The sequence below is a fragment of the Nyctereutes procyonoides genome, unplaced genomic scaffold (genome assembly GCF_905146905.1).
Source record: "Nyctereutes procyonoides isolate TBG_1078 unplaced genomic scaffold, NYPRO_anot_genome, whole genome shotgun sequence".
Lineage (NCBI taxonomy): Eukaryota > Metazoa > Chordata > Mammalia > Carnivora > Canidae > Nyctereutes > Nyctereutes procyonoides.
In genome coordinates this window covers 19,222,715-19,236,314 of record NW_026575120.1, presented here as the reverse complement: position 1 = coordinate 19,236,314, position 13,600 = coordinate 19,222,715, and the positions used below count along the sequence as shown (strand labels likewise).

General features: G+C 39.8%; 1 protein-coding gene across 14 annotated transcripts in view; it reads right to left on the bottom strand.

The window, feature by feature from the left end:
* The window catches only part of CSGALNACT1 (chondroitin sulfate N-acetylgalactosaminyltransferase 1), a 328,453-nt gene that overhangs the window by 18,533 nt on the left and 296,320 nt on the right, over positions 1 to 13,600 (bottom strand). For all 14 annotated transcript variants that reach the window (XM_055335069.1, XM_055335058.1, XM_055335060.1 and 11 more), the window contains one exon: positions 9,239 to 9,340. In XM_055335069.1, coding sequence (XP_055191044.1) covers positions 9,239 to 9,340 — 102 coding nt within the window. The remainder of the gene's footprint in view (positions 1 to 9,238; positions 9,341 to 13,600) is intronic.

Genomic DNA, 13,600 nt, shown 5'->3' with positions numbered 1-13,600 from the left:
TCAAGAGGAAGGAACAGTTCCAAACTCATTTTACAAGGCCAGCATTACTCTGATACTGAAGCCAGATAAGGACATGACAAGAAAATTATAGGCCAATCTCCCTGATGAACACAGATGCAAAAACCCTCAACAAAATACTAGCAAACCAAATCAATACATTAAAAGGAGCAGACACCATGAGCAAGTGGGTTTCATCCCTGGGATGCAAGGATGGTTCAATACCAGCAAATTAATAAACCTGATACACCACATTCACAGAATGAAGGATAAAAATCATACAATTTTTCAATAAAAATCATCTGATATTTCAAAAGATGCAGAAAAATCTTTTGACAAAATTCAACATCCTTTCATGATAAAGACTGAACAAATTAGGTATAGAAGGAATGTCCCTCAACCTAATGAAGGCCATATATGATTAACCCACAGCTAACACTGTACTCAACAGTGAAAAGTCAAAAGCCTTTCCTCGAAGATAAGGACCAAGACAAAGAGCCCCACTCTCACCACTCTTATTCAACACAGCACTGGAAGTGCGAGCCAGTGCAACTTGGCAAGAGAAAGAAACTAAAGGCATCCACATCAGAAGAAGGAAGCAAAATGATCTCTGTCTGTAGATGGCATGATCTCATATATAGAAAACCCTAAAGACCAAAAATCTGTTAAAACTGATAAAGTTCTAGTTTCAGATTTCAGAATACAAAATTACATATAAAATCAGTTGTCTCCATACACAATGAAAGAAAACCTAAGAAAGTAATACCATTTACATCAAGAACTATACAATAAAAAGTAGTGAATTATGGATACATGCTACAGTGTGAACGAATCTTGAAATCATCCCTGGAAGTTAAGAAGCCAAACACAAGAGGTCATGTAGGATATGATTCCATCTATCTGAAATATCCAAAATAAAGTGAATCCCTGTTTTTTCAAATGCCTTTTATGTGTCGATAGAGATGGTCACAGTTTTGTGTATTATACTGAAGGAGTCTTGTATGTTGAGTCAATCCTGCATTCATTCCTAGGTTAAGTTTCACTTCATTATGATGTACAATCCTTTTGTATGTTGCTGGATACAGTTTGCCAGGATTTTCTTGAGGATTTTGGCATCTATATTTATAAGAGACACTGGTCTGTAGTTTTCTTAGTATTTATCTGGTTATAGTATCAGGGTAATATGCTCTCATAGAATGAATTGGGAAATTCAAATTTTGAAAGTTTGTGAAGCATTGGTATTAATTTGTCTTTAATGACTGGAAGAAATCAGCAGTGAGGCCATTTGTGCCTGGCCTTATTCTTTAGGGGAAGTTTTCTTATTACTATTTCAATCCATTTACCTATTATAGGTCTACTGAGAGTTTCTATATCTTTTTGAAGAAATACTTAATTTCTACCATGTACAAAATTGTACATGTACAGGATCACCTCCATTCCCTCTCCTCTCCTTTGTATTGTTATCGTATTAAAATGATATCCTTATGCACTGTCTGTCAATACAGTGTTGATTTATGATCCTTGTTTTATGCAGTTATCTTTAAAATAAGAGAAAAAAAGAGTTATAAACAAAAAACACATTTATACAGTATTTTATATTTCCCTACAAATAGGGAAATGCTTACTTTTACTGCAACTGTTGATTGCTTTGCAAGGATTTGCATTTGTCTAGTGTCCTTTCATTTCAGTCTTCAAGGATCCTTTTCATATTTCTTATAGGGCAGGTTTGCTAGTGATGGAGTCTCTCAGTTCTTTTTTATCTGGGGATGTCTTAATTTCCTCTTCATTTCTGATAGATGGTTTTGCTGAATATAGAATTCTTGGTTAAGTGTTTTTCCTCCAGCACTCTGAATACACCATCCCACTTTCTGGCCTCTGTTGTTTCTGTTGAGAAATCAGCTGTCAATCTTATTAAGAATTCTTGGTCCCAATGAGTGCTTTGCTCTTACCACATACAAGATTCTTTCTTGTCTTCTCTCTTTGTGTTTTAACTATTTAATTATGATATGTTTACTGTGGATTTCTATGGATTTTTCTATTTGGAGTTTGTTGGGCTTTTTAGATGTGTAGATTCAGATTTTTCATTAAGTTTGGGAATCTGGGGCCATTATTTCTTCAAATATTGTTTTCTGCCCCTTTCTCTTGTCTCCTCTGGAACTCCTACTATGCCTATACTGGCATGTTTGACAGTATACTACATGTCTCTGAAGTTTCTTCATCTTCTTCATTCTTTTTTTTTAAGATTTATTTATTTATTTATTTATTTATTTATTTATTTATTTATTTATTTATGATAGACATAGATGGAGAGAGAGAGAGAGAGGCAGAGACACAGGCAGAGGGAGAAGCAGGCTTCATGCCAGGAGCCCGACTTGGGACTCGATCCCGGGACTCCAGGATCGCGCCCTGGGCCAAAGGCAGGCGCTAAACTGCTGAGCCACCCAGGGATCCCCTTCTTTTTTGTTTCTTAAACCTCATCATATCAATTGACCTATTTTAAAGTTCACAGATTCCCTCCTCTGCCTGTTCAAACCAGATGTTCAGCACCCCCCTAGTGAATTTTTAACTTTAGTTACTGTACTTTTCAACCCTAGAATTTCTATTTGGTTCTTTTCTTATAACTTCTGTCTCTATTTGGTAAGACAAGGTTCTATTTGGCAAGACTTGATTCTCATGCTTTTCATTAGTTCTTTAATATGTTTTCTTTTAATTCTTTAAACATATTTAATATAGCTGACTTAAAGTTTTTGCCTAGTAAGTCCAACACCTGGGCTTCTTCAGGGACAATTTCTTTTCTTTTTTTTTTTTAAGATTTTATTTATATGAGAGAGAGAGAGAGAAAGAGAGAGCATGAGCAGGGGGAGGAACAGAGGGAGAGGGAGAAGCAGACTCCCCTCAGAGCAGGGAGCTTGATGTGGTGTTCAATCAAGTGACTCCAGGATCATGGCCCAAGCCAAAGGCAGACACTTAACTGACTGAGCCACCCAGATGCCCCGTTAGGGACAATTTCTAATGATTGTTTCTTTCCTGTGCATGAGCCATACTTTTTCTTTGCATATCTCATAACTTTTTGTTTAAAACTTAACCTTTTCAGCAATGTAATGTGGCAATCCTGGAAATGAGAATCAACTCATTGTTTATTGTTGTTGTTCTTTGTTGTTGTTATTTGTTTAGTGTCTTTCTTGAACTAAATCTGTAAAGTCTGTATTCTCTGTTGTGTGTGACAAAATGACATTCTTGAAATGTCTAGAACAAGTAAGTTTCCAAATCTTTGCCAAGGGATTTTGTGTATCTTTCCCAAGGCCCCTCAAGGGCCTGCCATAAACATTCAACCAGGCAGCTGACCACTTTCCTTAGCCTTTACTTCCTTCTTGCATAAAGCCTCAAGGTCAGCCAGAGGTGAAAAGCTAAGGCCTGCTCGTGTCTCTCCCAAGTTTGAGCACAGCCCTAGCCCTGAACATGGCCTTCTAGATCCCCAGGAATGTATTCGAGCTTTTGAAAGGCCCAGAGGAGATCTTGCTCCTCAGCCTCCCCCTTTAATTTAAGCTTTTTGGTTAGTCTTTTGTTTGGTCCAACTCTTATCTATCATCTCAGGCAGCCACAAAGTGACAAACTTCCTATAATTGTTTTTTTTGGAGGAAAGGCTATTTCCACTGAGAGAGCTCTGAGTTAGGTCAAATAAAGACAACCTTGTGAGAGGAGTCTTCCAGAAAACCCCACACAGGTCAAATCATGCCATTTTTCTGGGAATGACACTTTATAAGAGCTCCGGCCTCTCGGTGGCCCCTGGTGGCTGCCAGGCCATGGCTCTTGCTGTGCTTGTGCACTACGAGATTCCAAAGCTACTGAAGGAAGAGCTAAGGAGAAGGTGGGAATAAGGCAGGTGAAAGCTGCACAAAAACTCAGTCATTTTTCTTGGATAAATACTTCCCAGATTACTGCAAGCTTTGTTTAATTTTCAGGGTTCTTAAACAGTTGATTTGGACCGTGTTTAGCAATTTTCTCATTGCTTTATTATAGAGTATTTGCAGAGGTCTTTATTTTACCATTTTTGCTGGTATCACCCTTCTTTAACCGTTGAATTATATTCCAATATATAAACAATATCAGTTAATTTTTCTCATAATCTATTTTCCCAATATTTTCATCTGGAAACATTTCAAACCTTCAGAAATGTAAGACACAATAAATATCCACATTATCTTTCACCTAAATTTACCAAGTGTCAACATTCTGCCTGACTGCCTGCCTGGAACCATTTCAAAGTTAGTTGCAGACAGCATGACAGCTCTACCCTTGAAGAGAAGTATCTCCCAAGAATCAGGGCACTCTCCCTTATAACATTAAATAATATAATCATCACACTCCGGAAAGTTAACATTATTATAATACTATATATGCTATGTTCAAATTGCCCAAGGCACAATTTAGAATACCTAATACAGGTATATCTCCACAAAGAGCAGAATCTCCACCAAGCAGAACCATACTTGACCCCTCTGGCAAATGCCAGGTGGCAGGGCCTTAAGCCTGAGATGCTGCCTTAATCCACAAGATGCCTCCCAGGGTCCAAGATTCCTTATCTTCTTGGGAGGGATTTGCTGTACTGCTTTTTTTATTTTAGCGAATGAAAGAGTATCTAAAAATTACGTAAGAAAAAAATTAAAACAAAACAAGAATACTGCTCAAGTTTAAGAAACAAATTGAAGGAAAACAAACTAGAATAAAACCTTTCCCCCAAATATTCTTCTGGAGGTCCTGATAAAATCTTCCTGAGGGTACATGTCAAACAAATCCTTTCAAAGAGGCAATGAAATGATGACACACACCAGAGCAAAACAGGTCCCCAACAATACATCTAGAAAAAAGCCCTCTTATGTCACATACTTGCAAAGACAGGGCAGTGTCTCATCTCTGGATCTCAGAGATAATACCTCTGAAAGATGCCCTGTGTCCTTATGATTCGGCAAAGATGAAGTTGCAATGTGGTAAATGCTAACTCATGCCGATCTGCCTACCTGTTATAATTTTTTAAAATTTCCTGATACATAGCTCCAAGCAAATGTCCTACCTAGGCCAGTGTTTCTCTGTGTAGGCCATGGGCCATCTCCAACAGCATCACTCAGGGAACTCATACAAAGCTTCTCCATCTCAGGGCTACTGACTCAGAATTTCTGGAGCTGGATCCCAGGAATCTGCATTTTAAAAAGCACCCTGGCTATTCCAAGGCACATTTATATTTGAGAATCATTAAGCTAGGCTTTAATCTGAGATTAACTGCAGCTTAATACAGAAAACTTTATGGAATAAGAATCAGATGCTGAAAACTGATTTGTACTGTTATCCATGGCAGTGGTTTTTAAATATTTTTACTGCAACCCTTACAAAGGAATATATTATACATCATGACACAGTAGATACACACACACACACACACACTCACTCTCTCTCTCTCTCTCTAAAGTCTTACCAAACAATATTTAATCCTTACTACTTCTGATGCATGCACCCTGATATCTTCTATCCTATTTTATTTCAATCTTTTGAAAACACTGGACATAACCCACTAAAGCTATTACACAACCCCCTAATGAATCACAAATTGCAGTTTCCAAAACACTAATCTACAGCCATCAATTGAAATGTAAAGCTCAACTGAGTAAACATAAATTTAGAGACAGAATGAAACATTGCACATAAGCCAAACTAGATTTTTAGAAGATATTCTTAACATATATACATTTGTCTAGATTTAGAACAGTTTAATCACAATGCTGGTATCCTGATGAAATAAATTATCATTGAGGCTGATTTTAAATCTTATGACTTTCAACTGACAATTATGAGTTTCAGGAGGGATTACACTGGAGTGAAAATGTGGTGTCATGTTAAGACCTGGAGTATTGGCAGTTAACAGCTGAGGCTCAGATCCTGGCTCTCTGATGTGGTAGGGATGGCAGCCTGAGTAACCACTTCTCCAGCCTCAGTTTCTTTCTTTTTTTTTTTTTTTTTAATTTATGATAGTCACAGAGAGAGAGAGAGAGAGAGAGAGAGAGAGAGAGAGAGAGAGAGAGAGGCAGAGACATAGGCAGAGGGAGAAGCAGGCTCCATGCACCGGGAGCCCGACGTGGGACTCAATCCTGGGTCTCCAAGATTGCGCCCTGGGCCAAAGGCAGGCGCCAAACCGCTGCACCACCCAGGGATCCCCAGCCTCAGTTTCTTTGTCTATGAAATGGGATTAATAACAACACCTATCTCATGAGGCTGCTGTATTAACCAAGATAATTCATGTAAATAATGGTTATTATTATTGTTCAAAGATAAGATGCATTTGCACAAAAGTTTAGCTACCCTAAAAGAATGATAAAAATGACATTTAAATAGGGCTTATAAGTTTTCATATAGATTACTATGAGTATAAATATACTGTGTATGTGGCATTATCTTTCTCTTTTTTTAAAGATTTTATTTATTTTAGGGAGAAAGAGAGACAGCAAGAGCAGAAGGGGCAGAGGGAGAGGGAGAAAGAGAATCTCAAGCAGACTCCACGCTGAGCACAGAGCCCAATTCGCAGCTTAATCTCGGGACCCTGAGGTCATGACCTAAGCTGAAACCAAGAGTCAGATGCATAACTGGCTCTGCCACCCAGGTGCCCCTATCCTTCTCTTGATGAACAAACACTGGATGTGTTCTGAGTAAGGCACTAAACTAGATTTACAAAGAGCCATGTAATTTGGTAGTACTTACTACGCAGTTTATAACCTAGTTAGGAATAGACAAATTATATGCCAAGTGACAAACAGAAGAGATGCTGACAGCAAGTACCGTCTGAGTCCAGAGAGAAGCCTGAAGGTTAGGAAGAGCTCCAGAGTGGGCAATCGGGTGGGCACGGAAGGGTGATGGTCTGAGTATGTAGAAAGGAGGATGGAGAGAACACCAAGTGGAAGACCATGATGGGAGTGAGGATGAAGGGGCAAATACCACACACTCCGACCCCCCGGCCCAGTTTGGCTGTGAACTGGAAGCCATCAATATGAGGTTACAAAAAAAAAAAAAAAAGATGAGGTTACAAGTTAAAGCAAGTCTTGCTAGGAGGTGAGGGCAGTAAGTGATTAGGAAGACTGATGTGGAAGGTGGAATGGTAGGGCTGCAGGGTTAAGTCAGGCCTGGCTGCAGAGGGTGGGCCATCCCTGCTCTGGTCAGAGCAACACCATGGAGGGGGTAGGACACCCCCAAGGCATCAGAGATATCCTGCACGTATCCCCAGTTACCAAATGAGAACATGGACACAGAAGAATGGGGTTCCAGTTCATTTTGCCAGAGTTAAAGCACTGACTGGCCCACCGCAGCACAAAGTTCTCAGTTATGGGTAGATTAATCTCTGGAAATTTTCCAAAACTAAGTAAACGATCCCTACCACTGAAATGATTTCTACTTTTTTTGTTCAGATTCTCTTCATTCTTTGCTCAGCAAGCAACCTTCTGATCGAGAATTGACACAGAGAAGAATGCCTTAATAATAAGAGTCCTAAGTCTTCCAGTCACTAAAAAGGATATTTCTCATAACCACACTAAACTGGCCTTCCACTTGGCCTTCAGACTCATGTCAAGCTGGTTATATATATCAGCAAATATCTTTTAAAGTGCTCAGACTCAGGAGGACTGAATTTCTCAGTTCTGATTGCAGTTTAGAATCACCTGGATAACTGCCTCGGGATGGGGCAGCCCCCAGGGTGGACCACTACTTTCTCAGACAATGACTCTTAATCCTGGTTGCATGTTAGAATCATCTAGGAAACTTATGAAAAAAAAGATCCATGTCCAGGAATGGATACTTTGAGAGATGCTGGAACCTATCCACTGGGCAGAGGACATGAATTCTAATAATTCCTCATTCCTAAGCAGAGATGAAAAGGATATTTGCAATGTGCTGGATTTGAGAGTCTCTATTTCACTTACATTTAGGATTTTCAATTATTCTATTCTCTTTGATCTCCCTTTGATAGGGGTCTAGATTTTAAGCAGTTGCTAGTTTTAAGTTCTGAATTCCATATTGCTTTAGCACAGAGAGGTCAACCTTTTCCAAAGGACTGGACAGTAGAGTTGAGGCTTTACAAGTCATATAGTTTCTGTCACAACTACTCAATTCTGTTGCAGCACAAAAGCAGACATAAATAATATATTAACAAATGAGCATGCCTACACTCCAAAAAAACTTTGGGTTTTGTTTTGTTTTGTTTTAGAGAAATAAGACCAGCAGACTGCTTTAGAACATTTAGGTAATTCTAATAAGCATTCTGATCTCGTGCCCATAGATACCAAATTAGTAACAAAGTATGAAAACAAATACAAAAGTGCACTCAATCTTATATTCTTAACCTTTGACTATCATCCTATTTCCATTTATCAGAAACTCAGAACAGGAGGCCCTGTTTATATTCAGGCCATATGGATCTCTTCAGGCTTTTTCTGCCACTGAGTACTACTGACACCCCTCCAGGTTTCACTTACAGAGAAACTACCCACCTAATTGCTCAAGTGAAGCCCTGCAAAGCTCCCTTGCAGAGTGGTGGTACCATTCGGGCTTCCTCACTAGCAGAAAATGCCACAGATATTTATCAAATAAATACTTTTTAATTTATTTGGATAGCGAAGAAAATCCATCTGTGCTTTCATTTACTCCCCCATGCAACTGATCAATGGCATATAAATATACAATCCTGAGTCTAATGTTTTTGGTTAAATAATTTCTATTCAACTGAGTAGGTTTAATCAAGGATTCCATTCCAGCCATCACTTCTGGCTTCCCCCTAATCTTTCAAAATGCATCATGAATGCAAGTCAAAAGAGTGAGACTATTTGCTAAGTGGAGGAAACCCAAGCATGGATATCACTCAGCCGAGCTCATTGCACAGATACACTGTCCCTAATTCCCATTCTGTGACATAAAGTCTCCAGATCAGCAGCACTGAGACAACACCCAGTCACACAGAAGCCCAAAGCAGCCTGTGCCCCAACCCTTGCACCTCAGGGCAGTTCATCTCAACTGTCAAAGTCAACACGGCAAGGACCAGTGTCAGGTGGGTGATCCCCAAGGAATGGGGGACACACAATTCCTCCTAGCACAGCAAGTGACCAGCTGACCGCCCATCTGACCCACAGAAGCAGAAGTGTCAGCCTTGGACATGTACTCCTGAGGTCGGTTACTATGACTCCTCATTATAGCTCCACATTGTACTTACTTGGAAGTGTTTTCAAGTATTCCTTTGACCTCATTCATTTCTTCCTTCCCAAAGTAAACAACGGTGAGATGAATTCTCCCATCCTGTTGGATGCACATCTCCCTAGAAAACAAAACACACATGTGTCTGGTCCTGTTTTCACAACAACATAAAAGGTCTAATAATACCTATTTTGTAAAGTGCAGAAGGTTCTTGAAGCAAACTGAGTGAACTGCCAGAAAAGCAGAGATGGACACCAAGATGCTTCTGGCTGGTCATCACAACCGCCTGCATTTGTATTGGTCTTACCAAGAAGACAATGAAATGGAAATGTGCCAGCCTAGGACATTAAAACACAGGTGCAAGAGGACATGGGTCCAATCTGCCACAGGTTTAGCCCATGGGGCCACCTAGTGTCATGGAAAGGGCACTGGGTCCTTACCTTTCTTTGCCAGAAGTCTGTTTAGGACAGAAATTCCATTTTCCAGATAAGAAAGCTAAAGTCCAGATAGGGTGAGGCTAGCATCTCTATCTATGACCTTTCTTGTATCTGCCCAACATAAACTGTCTTAAAAGCTGAATGAACAAAGGTAAGAAGACATTGTTTCACGTAGGACTCCAAGAGCCCTTCCTTACACCTGAGGGGATGGTGAGGCAGGAGCCAGGTTAGGGCAGCTCGCCTTTCCCAAGCAGACACAATCACCTTCACTGCCCCCCATTCCTCCTCTGTGACTCAGTATCCAGGTGCCTGGCACTCATGCTGTGGGGCCCTGAAGGCCCTTCAGGGGTCCGACCTCTGGCTCTGGACTGGTCCAGACCTACTTTCTCCACCACAGCTGATTTATGTATCCACGTCCTGTTCTCTGAACAGTTAACACATACACTAATCTGGTAAAATACTCTGCTGAGGGTTTACCACATAGACATATGTAATATGTGCAAAAATCATGTATAGATATGCCTATATGAATGTATATGTGAATATACACATGTGTTTATGTGAACATGTGTGTGCACATATGTGTGTGTGCATAGTTTAAACAGGAGTTTTCTGAAAGCAAGTTAATGAGAGAGTCTACTGGTGGAATAATATTTTGTGATATTTTGACAGTTTACACATTTTTCCTTTTTCATTCCTTTTGTCTCTATATATTCACTACTTTCCTTAACCTCCCAAACCACAGTCCACATCACAGCTTTCCAGAAGTCCCTGAGTTCTCACTGTAGACCAATTTATTTAGTGCTTTTTATAACAGCATCAGAGAGGAGTGACTGCCTACCTGGGTTGCTGGGGAAAATCCAAAGATGTAGGAGATATGGTTCCTGTGCTCCAAAAACTTGGGAAATAAAATGAGCTCAAATAAAATAATGACACCTTGTGGCACAGTTAGCAAATACACGAACTCCGAAAGCACGGTAAATCCTATCAGCTGGAATGGCCAGGGCCTGAAGGATGGATAGGGTAGAGGAAGAGAGGAGGAAGAAGAGAAGTCCAGAGGGAAGAGCTTTCAGGGAAGATGATACTGACCCAAGGCTGGAGTTAGCAGGGCTCATCCTCGTCACAAGCTTGGTTCTGAGAATCTATTTGTTTCCCGTGGAAGAAAGGTAACAGCTGCCTCTGAAACCTGATGGCAAAGCTCTTAGACACAGACAAGGGATCAGGAACAGAGGCCCAGCGTGTGACAGCGTGCTTCAAACTGAGAGCTCCCTCACGGACCCTGTCCCTGCAGATCGATTCATCACCTACTGACAACAAAATCTTCTGTCCATAAAGGATCTCTTTTGCAAACCTGCCAGATGATGCTTTAATTTTTTGCCAGGGGAGAATGAAAGCACACACACAGCACCAAGCACCCCCAAAACAGTGTTTAAAATGGCATGTGTAGTTGGAAAAAAAAATGTATCCCAGAATCAGCAGAGGGTTACCTGCTGAGCCTGAAAAAAAGGCATTCTTGTTTTTCTAGTAACATCTTTGCTGGCATTTTAAAATCATTTGAAACAGTTTCTGTTTTTGCTCTTTCTTCAGCTGAGGCTTCCCAGAAAGGCAAAGCAGACTTGGTTCTGGGGTGCTCCTCCACAGTTCCATTTCTTGTACTCATTTCTTCCTTCCTTCCTTCAACGGACAATAACCAAGCAAGCAACACACTGTGTGCCAGATGGTCTACCAGGGGTCTTAAACAATGGATAAGACATTTCTGCCCTTGGTAAGTTCTCTATCCACCATACACAGTTAAAACTACCTATAATACAACAACAACAAAAAAAATGCTCTACTAGAGAACAAGCACAAGTATTATGGAAACACCATCACCAACCTGTCTGAATGATATTGTCATATTTATATTTTTCAAAGAAGCTTTACTAGAACCCATTCCCTGGAATGAAGTGTGCGAGGAAAGAGTGTGTATGTGGGTGACTATGCACATGAAGATGTGTGTGTTTTGGTGTGATTATTTGTGCCTGGTTCCTTCGAGCCAACTTAGGTGCCCTTGGTAGCATGTCTCTGTAACAACCATGGTAGGGCTGTAACAAAGAGTATGGAGTGAATCTCAGGGAAACCCAACTTCCTAAGAACTCTTCAGGAAAGCTCTTCATTTCACATGGATGCTTTGTATTAGCTCCACAATCCTTCGTGGTCATTCTACCATCTCAATCTAGAAGCCTAAAAATTCTGTTTCTTCTTCACAAAGACCTTCTTTTTTCTTCTTCTTCTTTTTCAATTGAAGTTAATTAACATAGTTATATAGTTTCAAATGATCCAGCAATTCTGTACATTATTCAGTACCCATCATGATGAGTGTTTTCCTAATCTCCTTCACCTACTTCATCCTCTTCCTCGACCTCCCCTCTGGCAACCACCAGTTTGTTTTCTATATTTAAGAGTCTGCTGGGGCTTTTTTGCTTGTCTCGATTTTCTTTGTTCATTTGTTTTGTTACTTCCACATACGAGTGAAGCCATGTGGTATTTATTTTTCTCTGACTTATTTCACTCAGCATACCATTCTCTAGGTCCATCCATGTTGCTCCAAATGGCAAGATCTCATTCTTTTTTAATGGCTGAGTGATAGTCCATATACACACACACACACACACACACACATATATACAGATATATATCACATCTTTATCCACTCATCTATGGATGGACATTTGGTCGTTTCCATAATTTGGCTATAAATAATGCTGCAATAACCATACGGGTGCACATATCTTTTTGAATTACTATCTTTGTTTCCTTTGGGTAAATATCCAGAAGTAGAATTACTGTGCCATATGGTAATTCTATTTTTAAGTTTTGGAGGAACCTCCATATTGTTTTCCAAAGTGGCTGCACCAATTTGCATTCCCACCAACAGTGCACGAGGGTTCCTTTTTCTCCACACCCTTACCAATACTTGTTGTTTCTTATGTATTTTATTTTAGCCATTCTAAAGGTGTAAGGTGATATCTCATTGTGCTGATTTCCATTTCCTTGATGATTAGCGATGCTGAGCATCTTTTCATGTGTCTATTGGCCATCTGTATGTTTTCTTTAGAAAAATGTCTATGCAGGTCCTCTGCCCATTTTTGGGTCAAATTATTTGTTTTTCTGGAGTTGAGTTGTATAATTTCCATATGTCTTTTGGGTATTAACCCCTTATGAAATATGTCTTTGGCAAATATCTTTTTTTTAATTTTTATTTATTTATGATTGGTACACAGTGAGAGAGAGAGGCAGAAACACAGGCAGAGGGAGAAGCAGGCTCCATGCACCGGGAGCCCGACGTGGGACTCGATCCCGGGTCTCCGGGATCGCGCCCTGGGCCAAAGGCAGGCGCTAAACTGCTGCGCCACCCAGGGATCCCTGGCAAATATCTTCTAATAAATGAATTCAGTAAAATCACAGGATATAAAGCTAATATAAAGCAATCTGTCATGTTTCTATACACTATAATGAAGTAGCAGAAAGAGAAATTAACAAACCCATTCACAATTGTGCCAAAAATACATATCTAGGAATAAACTTAACCAAGATGGTGAAAAAACTATACTTCCAAAACTATAAAACATTAAAGAAAGAAATCAAAGATGACACAAACAAATGGAAAGATAGTCTATGCTCACAGATAGGAAGAAAACTAGTATTCTTAAAATGTCCATACTACCCAAAGCAATCTATATATTTAATGCAATCCCTATCAAAATACCAAGAGCATTTTTCATAAAACTAGAACAGATAATATTAAAATATGTGTGGAACCACAAATAGCCAAAGTAATCTTGAGAAAGAACAACAAAGCTGGAGGTACAATTCCAGACTTCAAGCTGTACTACAAAGCTGTGATCATCAAAGCAGTATGGTCCTGGCACAAAAGCAAACCCATAGATCAATGAAACAGAATA